The following is a 22,800-nucleotide window of genomic DNA, read 5'->3' on the forward strand; positions in this document are numbered from 1 at the left end:
ATGAGAGATTTAACTCACTGTTTTAAGTCATCCTTGGTTGTGTCTACATGGAAACTTAATAGATGAAATTCAGCTCCACAACACAGCAGTATAAATGCATCCATAAAATAAAACTGCACGAAGCGTATAGCCTTATGAAACATACCTTTGCCCTGTTAAAAAAATATATTAGTAAGAACGGATTCTAAGATACTGAATATTTTTTGTTTGAGATCGCTGGTGCTAAAACATAATCTCCCTGTTAATCTCACCACATCACAGAATAACCTGATATGTAGTGGCCCTTCCTAGTTTTCATGTCTATTAATCTCAAAACATAGTTTTCATTCTGCTTAAATGAGTTGGGAGTATAATTAATAGCAATAGTTTATAGCCAATTAAATCTAATACAATCTAGCCTCAGACACTAAACTTCCATCTGAATTGTGGAGTAGACTAAAGTGAAGGAGAGATGAGCCAAGGCAAATAGAAAATACATAGCAGACATTAAAACTAAAACTTCCTGACATGCCTACTAGGCTTGGCTATTAGGCTTTTTTCACAAATTGTCATGATGAAAGCCTAATTTGAAGTCAATGGAGACCACCTGGATTGTAGTATCAGTTGGAATGACAACCAGTCAGTAGCTCTGAAAATCAAGCCATATGTTCTTTCTACAGAACCATTACAAGTAGATGAAAGTGAAAAATAGTGTCCTCTGAACTAACCCAACAGGAGTTTCTAGTTACCAGAATTAGGGCAGGTTCATTCTTGCAGACTGACCAGACCCTTACGGTTCTGTCTTCTGATGCAGAAACTAACCGCTTCTTGTCATGACTCCAACCAACAGAGTTAACTGCACCATCATGACCTAATAAAAATAATAATGAAAATATCATAAAGCCCATTTCTTGCATTTATACATTTCTCCAGAGTTAATCATATTGTTTTAATATGGTTATACACAATATTAAAATACATTTTAAATACAGGCTTCAAATGGTTGGATTAAAACTAGTAACAGTAAACCACTCATTGATTTTTTTTTTATTCCACCAAAATATATGGAAAAATGTCTCTCATTAATAATCAAAGTTCACTAAATGAAATAAGATCAGAGACATATTGAGATATTCTACCTGAAATCTCATACACATTTGTAAGATATTGCCTCTGTTGCTATAAGGGGGCTCGTATGAAAACTTTATGACATAAAAAGACATTTATGTTTTAAAGACATTAACATTTTAAAAGAATAAAAACTAGTAGCTAAATTTTCTTCAGCTTCCTGTAATTCAGATTTGACTCAGCTAGAACTACAAAATGGTGCTAGACAAATACAGAGCAAAGAAACATCCTTATGAGTTAGCAACAAAAACATATTTACAGATCTTTGCTGCCACAGTGATATTAATAATTTTTTTCCCCATACCAGACTGAATAAGAAGCACTTAGTGGTTATAAGGCTGCTGTCATTAATAGGGAGCCTTTCTGCTACAATTGTTGTACTTTTCTTTTTCATTAAATGCTTACTGTCTCAGAGTTAAATTAGCCCTGAATTGGATTACAATTACTCCAAAATGGGGGGGCGGGGGGGAACAGACCCTTCCATGGAAAACAGAAGCTTGACCATCAACCTCTAATACTTCTAATCAATACTTCTAATGTCTGGAAAAGCTTTCTTTTCATTCACAGAGACCCAAACGCCAGTCTGAAAGAGGCTACCCAGACAAGGATGTTAAGAGAATAGTTTCATTTGGTTTCATCCCCTTGTTGACAGAGTGAATAAAACAACTATCACTGACAACATCGCTACCAAATATTTCAAAGTGTAGCTGGGATAGTTAAGGTCCAGAGCCCTATGATCTGCTGCAATGGCCAAACGGCAAACAGGATGATTTTCATATAAGACTACAGCACTTTGCACCTGCCTGCTAGCCCATATTTGGCTCATGGAGAGGCCCGAAAAACAGTATCTAGTCCACAGTACTGATGATCATGTATTATTTTTCTCTGACTGATAAGTTATCCTGATTGCTTCATCCCAGATTGCTTTGACTCTGCACAGTCCTAATAACAGAGATTTGGAAGACCAGCAAAACTGAACTTAGCAGCCCGGACCTTGTAAAGCCTGGTTAATTTTTTGTCATGGGTCTGCAAGAAATGTAGTTCTGTGGAAAGGCTCAGCCCAAAGTAAACTCCTGGATCCCAGGAAGGTTACTCTGGCATCGAAGGCCTTCAGGATCTGAATCAGGCTTCATATGAACCTCATTTGGAACGCTTAACTTCCAGTGCTTAGAAACTGATTTTTCAGAGCTGCAAACAACCAGATATTGTAAAAGAAAACAATGTAATTGGTGGGATGATGATTTACAAGGAGAAAGTCAGGAAGGCAAAGCTAGTGAGTCCCAGAAGGATTCCCAAAAAAGTACAGGAACTCACCATGGCTATGGCAAATAAATACATATTCTAGAAGTCTCAAGCACAGAACAACTGATGTTGACTTCATCAAAGTTCAGTGTTTTTAAGCAAGAAATATCAGCAGTTATAAAAGATTCAGTAATCTAACTTATCCACAAACAACGATCATTCTCATTTTTCAAAATCATTGGGGGAATATTTTCAAGAAACATTCTTGAAATTCAGTTTTAAGAAAAAAGTTACAGTATTAGCCAACAGAAAAAATCTGAGTATTAGATGGTAATCAAATTTGATGTTAGACAGAATATGTATTAGATATAATCTAGAGGCCACTTAAGACCTTGGAAAAAGCTGCAGTATTTTATTTTATTCATTAGGTTTTTATTACTGAGCTAGCTGTTTTTGGAAAAACACAATGCAAGGCTAACTACAGCAGCTTCAACAGGACTATCGCATTAGTTAAATAAAAATTAAGAACCTGTTCAAAAATTATGGCTTAAAGTATTATTGTTTCTCCATAACAGCAAAAAGACTTGGCAAGAATCAGACTTTACCATTTTGGTGTCACAAGGTTAAGAACAAGATCAGGAACTTACAAAGAAAGAAGTTCAGAAGTCACAGACATCACCCAGAAGGTAAAATTATTAATTCATTCTAAAATTATATTGACACTGATCAAAAAGATCAGAAAAGAAGAACATATATCAAACTAAATTAACAAACTTTGGCCCATACTATGCTGCTAATTTGTCCAGATGAAGTCTAAAAAAAATCTAATCTAAACTTAAACATTCAAAGTTCTTACGCTGCCCTCTTGTGCACATTTTCTCTTTAGTCAATGGAAGATTTAAATGAAATATTTTCATTTTAAATTACAGGAGAGCTAATCGATTTACCTCAGCAATTAAAATCTTCTGTGGTAACATATAGCTACAAAAAGGTTAATAAACAAGATAATTTAATTCTCAATTACCAAAAACATAAAACTTTCACCAGAAAACTGCATGAGTACTGGGTAAGTATATACGTAAGTACTGTACTTATTTTATCCTCAAAGTAAAAGTTTATTTGGAGGCTTTGGTTTTATAAACTCATTTGGAAGCCTTAAATTATCTGCATGAAAAAAAGGCGGGGGGGGGGAGAGAAAAAAGCACTGACTAGAATATACAAAACAGTTTTCCAAAGTGGTGAGGAACATGAGAAACTTCAGGAAAATCTGAGGTTTGGAAAATTGGAAAGGCTGTGTAAAAAGCTTAAGAATCTCTTCACTCCAGGTCCCCCAATCCCAAAGCAAAGGGGAGATGATGCCAGCTGGCTTGCAAGAAGCCAGTAAGCTTCAAAACAGGCTTTACTCAGGGTTCCCCAGTCTTGAAGCACATTGAGAAGGACAGCAGCTGGTTTTGTAAAAAGAGTTCTTCAAAAGGGCCGTGCTGGCTGTAACCCTTTTAAAGCTGGCCAACATCACCTGCGCTTCACAATAGCACACAGACACCTGAAGAGCCAACACTGAGAGGAATGCAGAGATACTTAAAACTGTAACTGAGTACTTCAGGGAACAAAACTGAATAGATTAGGCTTAAAGTAAAACTGCTGTTGTTATACCACCCTTCAGTGATGGAGCATTATAAAAATATGTTTTCAACTATCGGCAATATTCAGGTGTTATTACTGCCTTTTTTTTTAAATAAAATACTTTTCATTTTCATTTCTCAATAAAAAGCAAGCTTTAAATTGCCATTGAGTGCAACTGAGTAGGAGTAATTCATCAAAGTTTTTAAAGAAAAAAAAAATTATAAACTTCCAAACAAGGATTTTTAATGTAGATGTATTTAAAGTGGTACTTAAAGTAGAAGATAAAGTAGATTTCATGATAATCTAAGCCGTGCAGAACTACATGAATGAAATAAACAAGTAACTGATGGTCTGAGATTCCTTCTCCCTACAGTAGTGTCTCAGTTTCCCATTTACACTGGTTTTGAAAAGACCTGTGCACACAGGTTGCATTCTTACGCTCCCTGAAGTGCAATGTGGTTTGCACTTCTTTTCAGAAGTGCATCAGAAAAGAGAACAGAGAACAGAAAATTGAAGATATCAATGAAAGAAATTAAATAGCAGCTAGCAAAAACTAAGGAAGTTAACAGCACAAAGCCAGTTGTCAGTACAACAGTTTATCAATATATGTATTTTTTTCTTTGTAAAGCAAGACAAACAACTTGTACTTAACACCTTAATGACTGTCACTTTTTGTAGCACATAATCTCCATATCACATATACCTTGAAATGGCTGACATGATCTACACTGTGGCCACTAATGGAGGCAGCGTTAGTGATGATTTCCTCTTTGTGTGAGGTAATAGTTGAATATACACGTTATGAGCAGGGCAATAAGGTCTTTTTCTCCCCCCCCAATAAATCTATAAACTTAAATAAATGTTTTTCTTCATGTAACACCAATTAATTTGAGTAAAGTCATTGTGCAAGTCACAAACTGAATCCAGGAACGGTGTCTTGAGGTTTTATTTTATAGAAAGACAAAGCCTTTCATTAATAACGTGTTTTGCTTTGTTTTGTTTTGTTTTAAATGATCCCAAGTACAAGAGAAGTTAAGCAGGTATGATCTTGATCTCCCTGGGAATATTTAGACATAACACTTCAGCGCTACACTTACTCTGGGGAAAACATGTTGTTTTGTTAAGTAAGAAAAATCAAAATTCAAAGCACACCCAACTGGGCACATTTTAATAATAACAGTACTGAAGTCTGTGAACTAAAGAGACATTACTAAAAGCAGAAAAAAATCAAAGTCTACATGCAAGATGCTCCATCATTCTGTTTTTGCTGCTAGCAGTTTGGGCTTTGTCAAGAGTTTGATTTCAGTTAAGAAAAATATCTTGTGTTTGTCTCAATAAATATGATTCCTTGTGTTTGAAAACCATAATTTGGGAAAAGCCAAATTGTGTGGTTTCATCAATTTCTTATGTGATGAATTCATAGATGTATTTGATAGGAAACCAAAAATAGCTTTCCAAGCCTGGCTGTTATAGACTTGAGAAGTCCATTAACACCACAGCCTATGAAATATTACTATTTCATACAGAAGAGTCCTACAATATGGCAGATGTCAGTTTAAAAAATGGTATTATCCATTTGTTTCAAGGATATCAATAATTAAAGAACAATCTGGTATTTTAGTTTGTAAAAAACAAAATGACAATCTTCTTAATAGTTCCTATTTTTAAGTACACTTCATACTATGACTGAGCATCAATATTCATATTTTATAATTTTTCCATGGATAGTGTTTTTTTTTTTCCACAGTCTTCCACAAAATACAATTAAAAGTATACTCGGAAAAAAAAAGGTACTCAGAAAAAAAAAAAAAAAAGGGGAGGTTTACTTAGAAATAATTTTCAAAAATTGCTAAAAATACTGAAAATAGTCTGCTTTTATTCTAGATAAGGCCTACTAGTAAATGGCAGTCATTTTCCATTATGACGTTCCACAAAGTCAGTCCTGCTCTATGAATTTTAGTCATAACATTTACTGCTATAAAAATTTGCCTATAGAAATTTAGAACTCTTAAAGGTTAATTTTACAATGTTAAGTAATGCACAAATGTACACGCACACACACTTTTACAGCATGGGTTTCTCCATAGGAATAGTTCCTCCTATTTCAAATAGTTATTCTTTAGAAGTATGTAGTTGCACACCAATCACATAATTTGCCAAGTCATCAGTCATTTTTTGGCTAATAATCTATTAGAATATATTACTGCAATATACACAATATTTTTATTATTGCAATATATTGCTTTTACTATTTCTACTTAATTATTGTAATACACACCCACACAATACCCACACAATGCAGATTGCAATATATACTGTGATATATTGCTACTATTTACCTCCCAGAAAACTGAGAAATTTGAAAAACTGGTGGGCAGTTTAATTCTAGAGCAAAATTAACCAGTCAGAGAAATAATTTATACTTCCTGAATCAGAAGCATCTCCCGCCCCCATTCTTTTCAGGGTGATGTAAGTGGAATTTTTAATTAATACACCACTTTAGGTTAAATGCAATTATATACTATCCTTTTAATTATGTAATTCATAAGTTTACCTGAAAAAACATTACACGTATCGGTGAGATTGGCATTGAATATCAGTATAGTCTTGTCAACCAGCCCGCAAGCCAGCTGCTCTCCATCCCCTACAAAGAGATTCTGATGATTTAAGTTTGAAAGCAACAAGGATATAATGTGCTGTTCTTTTATTCATAAAAATCACATGCCGCTACAACAGAACACACACTAGGTATTCATTTCACATTTAAAAAATTTTGTGTATGAATGTCATAAACTCACACTGCAGAATTTGGTAGGAATTTGTACACAAATTCATTTCTTTTGTTCCTGACATTCTCACAATAGTTATTCACCACATGGCAGAAATTCACTTTTTACCAAAAAAAAAGTACTAAAAATTTTAAGTGCATAAATTTTTAGCAGTCATATAAATCTATTTCCTGACTTAACTCATTTTTCTATATCTTCATATTAGAAGTTATATTGCCTTTTCATATATATTAAAAAAGCACATATTAGTCATTCTGGATAACTTTTTAAAGACAATATTTTTCCTGCCAGCTTCACCCCAAAACCTATTCAAGTGCAGTTGGATTGTCTATTGGTATTATTCATTAACAGGAGCACACACTGACAGGATAGTCTCTTTTAATGTTTACATTTGAATAATGAAGAAAGAGCAGATAAATGAACCAATGGGAGGGGAGAAGAGCCAGAGAAGACAGCACAGAAACAAAAAAAAACGAATAGCACAATTCAAATCAATGCTACTAGGTTCACTATGAAGAGCATCTGTGACAAGGGAAAGGGAGTAAGTCATGGTCAACTGTCGATACAGCAATGTTATCCAAGTACTATCCACCTTGCTGTTCCAGAATCCCACAATAGATCTTTTTATCCAAATGAATCATGAGAATATGACCAGATAAGAGTCCCATATGCCTAATCTCTGAGAACCAACTACTAAAAGTGAATTTTTTTAAAAAAAACAGATGCAAAATGGAGTAGATGTATATGCTAAAAAGAGGCATTCCAGAATCCATTTTTGTTATCAATTATTAAATACACCAGTATACTAAACTAGCAGAGCTACCTTATAAAATTTTTTATTATATCTCACCAGCAATATTTCATCTGTGTTTTTTTTTTCTCCAAATGCTAGTAACTATGCATATTAAATAATGTTGTTCAATATTTTCCTAAAAAAAAATAAGTAGTTCTGGATAAAATACTCAAATAAATGCATGCCCCACAAACCCCATAGTCTTTAAGCTAGAGTGTGGTGCTCTTCTCCAGATTTCCACATGCCCCCCTTCTTTTCCTTAATTTTGACAGTATGTATTTTCAGCATGAGAGCTGATTGGTAAATGTACCATGTAAGCAATATAACATAAGTCACACACACATAACTAACAAAACATACACCTTTTTGTGCATACAGAATGAGAGAAAATCTTTTTTCTTATAAATGTGGAAGCTTGTTTAATGGAACATCATCTCAAATCCCATGGAAAACTGTCTTTTAATAGTCATAACTTGTAACACCTCCAATGCCACATGAGTATGTTTATTAAGTTCAAGAGGATTTGTATTAAATCATTAATGCAAGTTTACAACCTCAATTTACTTGCTTTCTATTCAATTTTCTATCTCATATGTTTAAAGATGCACATAAGTATTAATGATTGTGATTCATAGTTTACAATGACCACTTGAAGGAGTGCTCCAAGCTGCAATTCCAGTTTGTAAATTTGCAACAGCAAATGTATTGTAAAGGTCGGAACCATGTGGTTAACACAACCTATAACAATAACAGAACACATCTTTGCAGGCTTACAATCCTATGTTTCTTTTTTACTCAAAAAAAATATAGAAAAGATTTTGTTAAACCCTGTTATGCGAAAATGTTCCTGTTTAAGCCTGTGTTTGTGTGCATGCGTGTGTGAGATACAGACAGATAGATAAAAAGAGAAAGAAAGAAAGAAATGTATTCCTTACTTGGATTAAGTAAAAGCGTATTTCCTTAAAATGTATTACCAAAACCATAGTGCTGGTTTTTTGATTGTTGTTTTCGTTTGGTTGGTTGGTTGGTTGGTTTATTTATTTATTTATATATATATACATTTTTTTTTTTTCTAAAAAGGAGCCTTTAATTCTAAGATCATGGAGCATTCCTACAAAAGATCTCTCTGCAACTGATTTCCTTCATGAGCCATAAAAATAATTTCTTCCAGGTCTTTAGGGAACATTTAGGGCTGAAGTATGTTTTAGAAGTTACTGACTGCATCTAGTTTGCTTTTATTTCTTGAAGATGAAAATTGTTCTTGTCCCCAAAATACTTATAAAGATATACATTTTTAAATACTTTGTATGTATTGTGGTTTGCAGAGTGTAGATTGATGTATTTATATACTTGGAGACACATTTGATCACTGAACTAGGAAGTTATTTTTGTATAGTATTATTTATATGGATTGGAAATGACTAAACCTATGACAAGACTCGCTTCTCAAAAGCAGTTAAGAAAAATACTCTTCTTTGGATTATATTCAACAATTCTTTTTTAGAGTGTTTATATATAAAAACTGAATAATTTTTACATAAAAAATAGAAGTATTCTGATTATTTTTAAAAAGAACTTCAGCCTCTAATACACCCTAACAACACTAAGTAAATGTCTCAGAAGATAAACTTCCTTAATGAAAGAATGTGTTAGACTACTAATTTTCAAGTTGTAATGGAAAAGTGATAGAATGAGTCCAAAGGCAAACAAGATGTAAGATCAGAGAGGAATTACAATCCTTTTGCATACACGTAAGCAGCTTACATGCATTTGGAAGTTAAAAAATTATGACCAGACAGTAGATGCCAGAGTTTTCTGGGAATTTGCCTAGCAAATCCATGGTCTTAATAAACCACATCACACAAATTTTGTTTTTCTGTCTGCACAAGGGACCAACAGTACCTTTTATAACACCTATACATACCGGAATACTGAATGCAAGAAATTGGGGTTGGTTTACAAGTAACAGATCTCTCTCTCTCACAGTTGATTGGAGGAGAACTTTCCAATGGATATTCTTTACGTGTACTTCAAAGAAGGGAAAGAGAGAAAGAGAGGAAAAATATTGAGATATCTAAAACCAGTAGGCTGTCATTTCAATTATGAAATAAATGTTGTTTGGGGTGTTATTGTAAGTATCTTTATGTAAATATTCCCTGGAGAACTTATGTTAAATCCAGGATAAGGGGCAGAACAAATTAAAAATTGTCATATTTAACTCCTATAACTGTTATAAATTCATGAAATCAAGAATTAACATGGAATTTTACAGAAAATCAAACTTTTTAAGTTTTATAATTATCTAGTGAAATTATTTAAAGAACACAAACTACCTTGTTGTGACAGTAAGAAATATGAAAAAATATGTCCATATATAAAAGCAAGAGTGACACTTATCTATTTAACAACATACTAAACAAAACAGTAAGTGCTAAGTAGCTTAATCCATCACAAAATAATGCAAACCAATATTGAAATCATCTGAAGTGCTCATCTAAAGGCTTGCATGTGTGTGCAAGGAATATAAAAACTCAGCCACCATCTACTAAATGTTTAAGAGTTTAAGAAGAAAAATCAAAATAGCATTCATCAATCTTTATTTTTATGTTTGTACTACAAAGAAAAATGACTATTTGGTAGAAAGAGAAAAAAATGTGTGTAATATCCCCATTTAATGTACCACACAAATTAACATAAAAGTGCCAGCTCTAAAAAAACATTAGCTCTTTGTATCCACAGTGATGATGAATCCACTGGCCAAACTATCGTTATGCAATCTCTGTTTAAATACACTACATTAAGCTTGATTTGACTTAAGATAACATGATTTTAGGAGTGAATGAGGCACATGATAGGAAATCATTTAATCTCACCTTGCCACATTCCATTGCTTTTCTGACTAGAATTGCAGGTTAAGAACTTGTTGGGACCTTGCCTCCAACCATAACTAACACCTATTTTACTTTCTAGCAAAAAAAATCCAAGTAAAATAAATGTGTAGATTTTCTGTGTAAGACTTAATCAGTTTTAATTGTCAATCTGATCATGTGAATCACTTGTTACTTTTGTAGCAAATTTACAAAGTATTTTAGTTCCATTGATACTCCTAACTAAAGCATTCCAATGAGAGAAGCAGTTACAAATAATATTTATGATAGAACTCATTTTAATTTGTTCTTCTTCTAATGCAGTTGCTAGGTTACCTACCGTTCAACACTGGTCTTCCGCTTTGATATATAACTTTTCTTCAGGTTAGTATTTGGAGAAAACTTGGTCATTCTACAAGAAAGAACACAGACTCTCCTATACGAAACATTAAACATTTCATCAAAGAGAAGCAGTTTGTTTCAAACAAAATATAACCCTAGTTCCTTCTTACTATTTATGCCTGCTACTAACATCAGAAGGTAAGATAATGTACACAATGAATGATAAAGGTATCTTTAATGATCTAATGCTCAAATTTGCAGCTAAGTTCTGCTTTCTGTGAGTTATTTGTTGGATAAAGCATTCTGAAGGCCAAAATCCATTCTCATAAAGTCCTCAGATATTTCTTTCTGCAGACTGAAGAAACGAGAAGAGTTTCAAGAAAGAGAGAGAATACCTAGTACAGATTTTGAAAGAAAACTGGAACAACTGAAAGGGGAAGGTAAGTTTTGAGTTGACAAAACACAAAGCCAGCAAGTGCAGCACAACTCCTTCATATAGCAACACTAATTTCAGCAAATAATAATAATAATCATCATCATCATCAAAAAAAAAAAGTAAATGGATAAATGAACAGGTGTCAAAAGTCTTTTCCCTAGCCAGTTTTTCCCTATACTTCAGCAGAATTATCATAGATTTCTCAGCTACATTCCCTGAGAAATGGAGTCCAGACCCTCTGGAAACTGCACTTGGCAGACACTCTAAATCTCTCAGTAGTGGCAGCACAACACTTAGCAAAAATGGAGACATTTCTTAGCATGCTCTTTGCAAGAGATGGCGCTGTGTGCAGATCACTGAAGAGTGAAAGACACTCCATCCTGAACCTCTTGCACTACATTTTAACACTTCTTACTTTCTATTTCATAGGTCTGAAGACTGGGGAAACAACAAAGGTGATTTTTTTGGATAAGGTGGAAGTCTGACACCCTGTTAGAAAGCAACTCAGAATGTTTCCCAGGGACTGCTCTGTGGTGGGTGGGATGAATGAAAGATATGAAGTTATGAAATAACTATCCCACACATCATCATGATGATGGCACACAACCAAAAGCTCTTTCAACTGACAAGTAAACAAACAAGACACAAGAGATGAGGGTGCAATTTTATAGAAGCCCTTAAGCCAGATTTAGTTTCCTCTGACACTAATTTTTTGATAAGGGAACATTTCAAGTCATGTTCTCAATGAACACTTAAATGGTGAGTTTGATAAAACAAGGAAATTCTATGCCACAAAATTAGGGATGAGGTGAATAGGTCTTTCCTGAACTAACAGAGTCCAGTGCTCCTGTTCATCCTACCTTACCTAAAGCTTTCAGGTTTAGAGAAACTGAAGAGAAAAGACAACACAGTCTGTATATTCACTGAACCAGGAACACACAGAACACATCCAGGAATCATGTACCTCAGCAAAAACAGGTCCATTATTTCACAGTGACTAAATTTATTTTGAGGTCCCAGCCTCTACTGGTTGTTCTCAGAATATAAAACCACAGCTCCCAGTAGCAGTCTAAAACTGTAAACCTAAGTGGTTCTTTCCCCAGACCACTTAAAATGTACAGAAGAAATCTATTGCTGACAGGCAAAAGCTGTTCTTGATGCCTCAGTTCCAACACCCACTTGCATCCAAAATAAGGATAATTTCTCATATAATACCTTGCACCATTATATTTATGCTATAACAGTTATAATACACAAGGATGGTACTGTCCAGCATAATCCATACCAAAAATGAAGTGCCTTGTCTAGGATCCCCTTGAGCTTTGAGATACTGACATAAAATCTCCATTTCTCTGGGGACCTCTAGGACAACATTTCTCATTCCATCTGAGTGAACTGTTCATCCCAAGAGAAACCTTTGCAAGCATCCAAGGGACATAGGCAAAGTTACAGCAACTTTCAGAGAACTGTTTCACAAGAGATTTTAAAGGCTCCTAAAAAACAACCACCATCAAAAGGTTCTTCAAAGACAATACACACCAGCAAGGAGAGGTTATACAACTCAAAAAATTGTAACATAGCCCATCTCAACAGATGTCTGAGATGAAACGAAAGATGTACTTCTCTGTATGTTGACCTCAGAATACTCTGTATGTGTAGAACAAGGAAAAGAGCTAAATGGGTTTAAGTGACATAGTACTTGGAAACAGGCATTGTGCAAACGTACACAGAAATTTTCATTCTAAGACACCGAACAGAAGCTGTAATTTTTTTGTTTTACAACACATTTTTAAAATATTTTGTTTGTTAACATAATATCTACCTTTTATGTCATTAATTTCACAGTGGTGAGACTACACATACCTATTATGTGATAAAATATCACAAACCAGTAAAACAGCTAAAATACTAACATATCTACTCACCGTGGTGCTGCTGTATAACCTGATGACTTAATTTTATAATGGAAAACCAATGGCTGATCTTTCACAGTGCTTTTCACTCCTATAGTAAAATAATTTAATATTCATTAAAGTGTTTCTTAACATTATATTTTTACAAGTTTTTAGATGCATAGTTAAACTACTGCTCTGGCAATTTTTAATGTCTCTTTATGTTACAAAGCACATTTATGACCAATTACTCTAAAATAATGAATATTGAGAAAAGGAAAGAAATATAAACTGCTCCTTTGCATAATATCCCTCCTCCAATAGTATCAAGTAGGAACTTTTCTAAACTTTGAACTAACAAAAATACTGTTCTGAGGAAATTTTTTCATAATTCACTCACAAATTTGTTTTGTAATTGCCTATTTTATGCTTAGATTTTATAAGCACTAGTTATAATCTATTCACAACCTATATTTGTAATATGGAACAAATCCAAAGATTTTTAATAAACTGACTGGCAGGTACACATAAATGTTTGTTCTTTTATGTGGCTTGAGAAGTCACTAATAAAGGCTGCATTTATGCTGCTGTCCTGAGAAGCCTCAGCCTCCAACCAAAACTAACTTATTAGCATTTCCTATCAGCAGAAACAAACTAATTAAATAAATGGTGTAAAAGGGGAAAACTTGTTCATATTCCCAGGGGAAAACTTCAGGTGCATTGGCAGTGATCTTGTGGGCACATTTACCTATGTTGAGGATAGATGCACCTTCAACTCCCACCAGCTAACCTCTCTCTTTAAGTAGTGAAGAGGCAAAAAAGGGTCCTTCCTGAGGAACTCCCAAAGAGATTTATTTATTTACAGCACCTAAGCTATCTGAATGAGACATGTCAACAAGAGTAAAACTGGCATCAGTGCTGGGTTTCAGAAGCAGGCTGGAATTCTAGTTAAAACACTGTAGATGCATTCTCAGAATATCAAACAAAACTAAAAATATAACCTTTGACATTCTAGCACGTCCATGAAGTACAATCAATATAATCAAAATAGATTATTGTACACATCTACAGCTACTGGTAATTTTCTATCTTTTCTAAAGAAAAGTTGATGATGAATGTCCTGGTTTCAGTTAGGACAGAGTTAATTTTCCTCCTAGTAGCTGGTAGGGTGCTATGTTTTGGATTAGGATGAGAAGAGCGCTGATAACATGCTGATGTTTTAATTGTTGTAGAGCAGTGCTTACACCAAGCCAAGGACTTTTCAGCTTCTCGCTCTGTCCTGCCAGCGAGCAGGCTAGGGATGCAGCAGGAGCTGGGAGGGGACAGACCCAGGACAGCTGACCCAAACTGGCCAAAGGGGTATTCCATACCATCTGACGTCATGCTGAACAATATATAGGGGTGGCTAGCCGGGGTGGGGAGGGGGGCCGGCTGCTCAGGGATAGGCTGGGCATCGGTCAACGGGTGGTGAGCAATTGCATTGTGCATCACTTATTTCGTACACATTATTACTATTAATACTATTATTATTATTATTATTACTGTTATTATTATTATTTTCCTGTCTTAATAAACTGTCTTTATCTCAACTCACAGGCTTCACTTTCCCGTTTCTCTCCCCCATCCCAGAGAGGGAGGGGGGAGGGTGAGCGAACGGCTGTGTGGTGTTTAGCTGCCAGCCGGGCTAAACCACAACAATGAAAAAGATATATTTTCTACGTATTTTCTGGACTTAGTTTTACTATTGTTAAGCAAAGAAGCTACATGTACTCCCACAGCAACTGGAAGTCAGATGTTTGGTTTTTAGTTAAATATCAGGAACCTGAGGCAAAACTTTCTAAACTTACAGGTATTAACAGAAGACTCTCCAGGATAATAAAATTAATCAAAACATGTCAGTAAAAATAAGAAAGAAAATAAAAATTATACATAAAAATATATTACATACTGTGAAAAGTCTTGCGGAAAATGTAAACATTCTACACATTTTAACTATTTCAAAACCCAAAGTTCTCAGAGGATTATATTTAAAAGAAGAAAAATGATATATTACCATTCATTACAAATACATATGTGGGATATGAAATATCAGCAGAAGAATAAAATTCTTTCTAATGAAATAAAAATAAAATGCCAAGTATAAGAGAAATCAATATATTCATTATAATAGGCACCAGATAGTGGAGTCAGTCATTGTTTTTAAAGATATAACTTTATTAATTAATATCAAAATTTTTTTACACTTACCAAGTGTTTTCCTAGAAGGTTCCTTTTTGTTTTTATTTAAACCTTTACACAATGGAGATTCTGGCAACAAAGAACACCTAAGTTATAAAGCCAAAACCACAAATCAATCAATGCAATGGACAAAAGCATTGGATTAGGAAAAGGTGTCAAAACTTTTTAGTTATTTGTGTGTATGTGTGTGATACCAGTTCGCTTTTCATGATTACCAATCATACGGAGTAGATCACTTATCATTTCAGATACCCAGCAGCATAGGCAAGGCTCAGCCCAGACTATATTCACAGGTTAGTGCATTTACAGGTTAAAATCTCATTTCTTTGAATTCTAAGTGGTGATGTTATTATAAGCACTGAAATCTTCACTTCTCTTCGCTGTAAACTGTACATTTTTCAGTGACTTCAAGATTTCAGTGTTTTCCTGGAAACCATTTCCAGGATCATGAAGGACAATAGTCATCAGGAGTAGTCACCATGGATTCACCAGAGGAAGTGATGCTTGACCAATTTAATAAAATCCTGGGATGAAATGTCTGGCCTGGTAGACAAGGGGAAAGCAATGGATATAGTCTACGTGGACTTCAGAAGGCTTTTGACGCTGTCTCCCATAAGATTCTCACAGAGAAGCTGATGAGGTATGGGATGGATGAGCACACAGTGAGGGGGTTGAAAATTGGCTGAACAGCCAGGCAGTGATCAGTGGCCCAAGGCCTAGTTGGAGGCCAGTAACCAGTGGAGTACTCCAGGGGGCAGTACTGGGTCCCATCCTATGCAACGTCTATTCTAATAATCTGGATGATGGAGCAGGGTGCACCCTCAGCAAGCAAACAAACAAAAAAAGAAACAAACAAACCACTTCAAGCTATACTGTACCGGGCAATGACTGATAGACTCTTCTCACTTGCTCTTATGAAAATACCACTCTGCTGAGATCTCACCAATGCAGGAAGGTTAACCTCCAACACAGCAATCACATCTTCAAACATCGAGGTGATCAAGCATAAAACCTGCAGCAATTATACTGCAAACTAACACTCCATGTACTTTGTAATTTAAACTCTATCACTAAGTCATTTATAGTGGAGAATTATTTTGTGTCATTTATGAAATTACTCAAAAATATCCATCAATTTCATCTCACAGAGTATTAAGCAGTAAAAAGTGCTTAATGCTTTCCTTCAAAAATATGCTTATGCTGCTTAAATATGTGCCCTAACAGACTTTCATACCTAACACTCACAGAAATTACAACACCTTCTACAATACAGATATTTCTGCAGTAAGAGTCATGAGAAAAGAGTCACACGTGGAGGAAAGACTGGTTTCAGAGTCACAGTGAGAGCACACCGAGAACTGATTAACACAAGTGAATTACTTAAGTGAGAGAGCCTTCTTTAAAAGAAAATACTGCTACGTCAAATATGAAGCAAGGCCTAGACTCAGCTCACTTCTATAGGAAAACTAATATCAAAAATGGAGCATAGAAACATCACCTTTAGTTTCCTTAAAAGCTCTTTTGGTGATCTTCCACAGAATTTTTCTCACAACTCAGATAGCTTTAGCAGATTTCTTGGAAGGCTTTAGAAGTAGTTCATCCCAGTATTTGCTTGAGAAAAAGGTGTAACAACATGCATACCCTTTTTTCCCCTACAAAAGTGCCTCTACTCCCACAGTGGTCATTCTCAGCATCCAAGGTACACACCAACTACTATAAAAAACAATTCACTTTTTTCTTATTAATCACTTCAGATAGTATCCAAATTGTGAGAGCTTTAAAACTACCCAGCTATTAAAAGTACTAAGCTCCATAAAGAATCAACCACCTCCACAGAAACTACTGTGTAATTCACACCAAAAAAAAACTCAAAGGTGTACATTAATCTGTAAATGAAATGCAGAATTAATGCTTATTAAAAAATGGAAATGTAAACATTCATTAAATCAATGTTGAATACTTACTTTTTACAATGTTGAATACTTACCTTTCCATTAACTGTCTTCTTAGTTAATGCACACGATGCAGCAAACTGAATGCTTAGGCCACTGTAATCTTTACCAAAAAGAACATAGTGCTATAGAATTGTATTTACATTGAAAATGGAAAAAAAAATCATTAAAACAGAAAAAAAATTACACTAACTTGACACCATCATAACCCACTCTTTTCACTGTATATCATTCTAGCTTATTGAAGAAGCTTCACATTGTAAAGAGTAGTAGAATAATGTCTTGTAGTTAGGTTGTAAAATTTGATAAAAAATCATCGCTAGCCACTACAGAAATCTAGCACTGACGCGTTTTGAGACAAGTCAGCAATGACAGAAAAACATATAAAAATAAAATATTAAAATAAAATATTAAAAAACACTTCGGTTTACCAAATAGCAGAATATAGTAGAAATAATTGTTATACTTTTATATCAGGTGACAAAGAAAAGCAATCCCATTATGTTGTATTCAGATACTTTATGGTCATACCTCTGTAACATAAAAAAGCTTCCAATTCAAAGGTTGTCAAATTAATAATTAACAATCCAGTAGAGGTTCCTATCCAAAAATAGCTAGTATTCAGGGTGTAAGGTCTATTAAAAAAAAAAAAAAGTGAGTGTGATGAAGAAGCTGTTCTTATTACAAGATATAGTAATACTCATTACCAATTCCAGTATGACAACAATAATAAATCACCCCAATAAAGATTTTAAGTCTACAGTATTTTTTTTTAATCTGTAGGATAAAGTAAAAATCTTCAATCAAACTTTGTGAAGTTTTGAAAACTAGGAAGAGAACACAATTCTTGATGTCATGTAATTGCTCATGGCAAATCTAAAACAGCATAGGATATACTTCAAAAATTACTGTGGTTTGTAAGAGCTGGGAGATGCTGTAAAAGCACTGTATGCACACAGAGTAAATTCAAATGAAGAGGTAAATCTACATATATCCTTACTTTTACCATCTGTAATATGAACACAGAAAAAAAAACAGTGAAACTTCAGGTATTTTGGTAGACTACAACAGTACAAGAGAAGAACTAGCAAAAATTAGGGGAAAAAAAATAAAAAGGCAAGCTTCAACTGTCTGCATCAGTCTATGCTTAGTGACCATAATATTGCAGTTATGTAATGAAATACAGTGCTTGCCAACACCACAGAGCAGACCAACAGGCTACAGTTTCAGTCAACACCCTCACGGAAGTAAAACGTTATCAAGCATAACACGATTATAACAAATAAACGTTGCCATTCTCAAAAACTAAAAATGTTTTGATGCCACAGTAAATAAGAACTGTCATAAATATTTAAATATTTTTTGCAAATAGAAGTGAGTACACTTATCTATTTGATTTGCAAAGTCAGACCACGAAAGTTGAAATGAGGATATAGAAAAACACAAACTTGATGCTTGGCATGAAAAGAGTCACCACAGTGGTTTAATACTTTTGTGCTCTGTATAGTTTTATTTGTGGTTTGCACTGCTTTCATACACTGCAAATACAGACTGATTTAATTTGTGAATTCTTTGAAATGTTTATACAGTGAGAAGTGGTATTATCAAGTTATTAGGAAAAATGATATCAAGTTATATACACAGGAAGTTGATCTCACACTGACTTTACAGTAATAAAATGCCATTTGTTGCAATGAAATTATTCAAGTTCAAAAAGCTTAGGGAAATATGAAACTCATAAAATTTTTGTACACCAGTATTGCAGAAGCGTTTCATTTTTGCATTTCTTTGCAGGCAGGAAAAGTGGCAAAATCCAGGACTGGTCAACTGTTCAGACAAATCTGAACCTCTACTAAAACCAACACACGATAATTTAAAAATCAAACAGAAAACTACTTCTAACCACAATTTTTTAAAACAAAACATTGTGAAACTTTTAATAGTAAGAATTTAAAAATCATGGTAGTTTAGAAGCAGAACAAAATGTTCTTGATGCCATAGCTAAAAGGCTAAGTAGTCTTTACAATGCCAGGTGTACAATATCAGGCAGTACCAGGTGGGTGGAGGAAAGTGATGCTATCTCTATTGAGAGCTAATGGGGGTATCTCTATTCAGTGGCTTATTTTACTTAAGCCACTGCTGTGAATTTATTTCAGGCAACCATGTCCAAAAAAGACATTGAAGAAGAAGTGAGACTGAGTTTCAGAAAAAGTTCAAAAGAAAATGTTAAAAATTGGTATGAGGTACAGAAAATATGCCTTATACAAGGCTTAAACTATTTTATCCAGGATTAAGTGTAGAGATAACTTGTTAGTCAGCTGTAAGTAGCTATGCAAAGAGGGAATTTGATAATAGCTGGCTCTGGGTTACCAGAATAAAAAACATACAAAGAGCCAATAACTGTACATTACAAGTAATTCAGATGAGAAGTAAAATGGAATGAGTCAGTTACTGGGACAAGCTACGCAGGGACATAGTGAATTCTTCATTGCTAGAAAACTAGCCCTGTTTAAAGATGTCAGATCAAATCTATAGTTTTCATGAAGGCAAAGCTGTCGAGATTTGAGAGTGGTATTATACAAGCATTAAAACAAATTGACTGTAATAATTCCTCTCTTGGTCTTAGAGGTCTGATATCCCATTAAAGTAAGTCTGAGATGTATGTCTTAAAACTCACCATTTCCTTCCTCTCTAAGGTAGAAAATGTGGGCATCATGGAAATAACTGTTTGTAAATAATTACTTCAATTTGACATAAAGTCAAACAAAATGATCCAGGACTGATGGATATTCTTCTTCTCTCTTTATCAAAAAAATGTTTATAAATCTAACCAGAGGATTAATCAGCTATACCTGTACAACCCACCTGAGAGCAAAGACTGGAATAAACATTTTCTAAAACACAACTTGGCTGAGAAATTTCTCCAAGTGCCAGGTATAAATAACAAAAACAAATTGTTCTATGAAACATTTATTGTGGCTGTATCCTGAATAGACTCCTGGATATCTGTTAATTTGGTTAAACTTCTCTTCAGGAAAGAGCTGCAATATAAGGATTAATTTAGATATATATCCTTTACCTGGCCAACCAATTCCATAGGAAGGAGTAAAACCATCATGTTTTGAAATGTCTGTCTCTCCGACAAATGCTTGGCTAGAACAGGTTATGAAATTTAAACTTATTTACATTTGGAAGGCAAACTGACACAGGCACGCAGTGAAGTGACTGCATGAGACTTATTTCCTTAGGAAAGCAAGCTAAAAATAAATTTGGCTTATTAATTCTAATTAAATATTTTTAACTAGTTATTTCTGATCAGCTGGTATCAAGAGATACCAAAGTGGATATTCCCAATGCCATTTTCATAAAATTATTTTTCAGGCTAGAAACCTGTTTTAACTTTGTATCACTTTCTGTATACTATCTCTCTAAGAATAGGTCACCAAAACTTGCAGATCACTGAATATATTCTCTGTTTTACCTGTTGCATTAAAAAAGAAATAGTAAACTGCAGTGAAAATATTCTGAGAACCAATAGGAACTCCTAGGAATAGATTCCAGCTGTATACTTGGTGATATTTTAAGGGACTTACATGTTTTCTTCATTACAGAAACATTCTGAATAATCACAGTGTTCAATTAGGAGGATAGACAATGATGTTTCCACTGGCCCTTCTGGTCTCACGCTGTTTGTTTTGCAAAGCTGGAATTATTTTGTCTTTCACCTAAAGATAGCCAATCAACAATACCAGCTATAAACAAAACAATGAAATGAGGGAAACGGATGGCATTTAACAGAGAATTAAAAGTAACATAGTAAAATAGCATGAAATAAGACCACAGTCAATTTCCATTTCAAAAGATGGAGATATCCTAAGAGCCAGCCTTCTTGAAATAGCTCTCCTCAATACTGTGTTATTTTTAGTGCTATTTTCTTTCAAATACTTAGTAATAAGTTCTGAAAAGCTTACTTAGGGACTGAAAAGGATTTGCAGAAGTTAGGTGCATTCATATCAAAAAGTGACTCTGAAAGCCATATACCAACAGCCCCTAAATATGCTGGGTGCTTTTCCATTTAGCCTGCAGGTTCCCTTTGCACTAAGTTATAGAATCATAAAATCATTTAGGTTGGAAAAGACCTTGAAGATCATGAGGTCCAATCAAATTCCCCTGGCACTAAAGCTACAACATAATCCAGAAACAAGATGGAAAAATTCATCTTCCAAAGGAGCCTCCAATCCATTATGCTTGTCCAGTTCACACCTAGGAACTACTAGCACTGAACTAAAAATTAAGCACAGACATAATATCACTCTGTTTCAAACATCTAAAGATGAAAGCAACAGGCATGTATTTTACATAATAACAAGACATGTACCGATCTTTCTCATTAGATTGAGATGTCTGCCTGCGCTATTGCAGATGGGCCAGTGGGCAGCTAAAAATACAACAGTCATGGGTCCAGAAAGAGAGCAAGCAAGGGAAATGAGATCTCCCCTTCCCCAAAGAAAGCTCCCTCTTGTTTGTCTTTAAGAGAACTTCAACTCACTTTAGCTAGTATGCAAGTAGTCTGAGTGCCTCATTTAGGCATATAGAATATCCTTGCTGAGGTACATTATTAAAAGACTTATAAATACTCTGTGTTATACCCCTAGAAAAAACACCACCAATTAAATATATCATGGAGGCTCTGGTGTGGATGCAAATAAATAAAATAACTCCTAGAATCTTCGAAGATAACAGAAATGGTACTTCACTTAGACAATGGATGAATTTTTTAGGAACTGATGCAGTTTGAACTGAAGCCTTGGGCAATGACTTTAATAATAATAATAAAAGCTCAGTATTTAACATCATGCAATAATTTTTATAACATTAAGGCCAAAATGTTATTACAGACACACATGCATAATTCTTCTCAAGTATTCCAATCCCCAGCTATATCTCAGCTTCAGTAAGAATTCCATGCCACCGAGATTCATTAACTCTATCACTTATAGTAAATTCTCATGGTATCAAAGGCACACACCCAGTTACCAACAGCAACTGACATATATCAGCTTTTTAGAAGCACTATGCTACCTGATTCTTTGCCAGATTTCCAGATTTTATTACAGAATTTCTCTTGCTCTTTCTTTAAGTCAATACGTGCCATACAATGGTAATTATGATCAGTGATTAAACTGAAGATCCGGAGCTGCAAGTAAAAAAAAAAAGCAATTGCAGTAACTTTTTGATACTAAACATAAAGCTTACATGGATAAGAAGTACAGATCCAACATTAAAATGTAATTAATATATTTTTATACATTATATATGATGTAACTAATGATTTTTTAATATCTGGAATCTAACCTTGGACCGAAATTAAATTATATGAATTTATATTCCAAGATCATCAATGGGTATTTTCAGTATCAGCAAAAGAAGCCACTGTCAATTTAAACTGCGTGTCTAATTCTCATGTTTAAGTCTTTGAAAAACACTTCTCACAGATTATTTCCTACTATTAACAATCA

General features: G+C 34.3%; 1 protein-coding gene across 1 annotated transcript in view; it reads right to left on the bottom strand.

Annotated features, from left to right (window-relative positions):
* WDR27 (WD repeat domain 27) overlaps positions 1 to 22,800 on the bottom strand; it is a 130,362-nt gene that overhangs the window by 99,638 nt on the left and 7,924 nt on the right. Inside the window, 13 exon segments of the mRNA XM_040552584.1 lie at positions 19 to 152; positions 729 to 850; positions 6,527 to 6,616; positions 9,479 to 9,582; positions 10,762 to 10,833; positions 13,125 to 13,203; positions 15,339 to 15,415; positions 16,208 to 16,341; positions 17,317 to 17,384; positions 17,813 to 17,916; positions 20,875 to 20,967; positions 21,253 to 21,259; positions 22,364 to 22,478. Coding sequence (XP_040408518.1) covers positions 19 to 152; positions 729 to 850; positions 6,527 to 6,616; positions 9,479 to 9,582; positions 10,762 to 10,833; positions 13,125 to 13,203; positions 15,339 to 15,415; positions 16,208 to 16,341; positions 17,317 to 17,384; positions 17,813 to 17,916; positions 20,875 to 20,967; positions 21,253 to 21,259; positions 22,364 to 22,478 — 1,199 coding nt within the window.

Source organism: Cygnus olor, chromosome 3 (genome assembly GCF_009769625.2).
Source record: "Cygnus olor isolate bCygOlo1 chromosome 3, bCygOlo1.pri.v2, whole genome shotgun sequence".
Classification (NCBI taxonomy): domain Eukaryota; kingdom Metazoa; phylum Chordata; class Aves; order Anseriformes; family Anatidae; genus Cygnus; species Cygnus olor.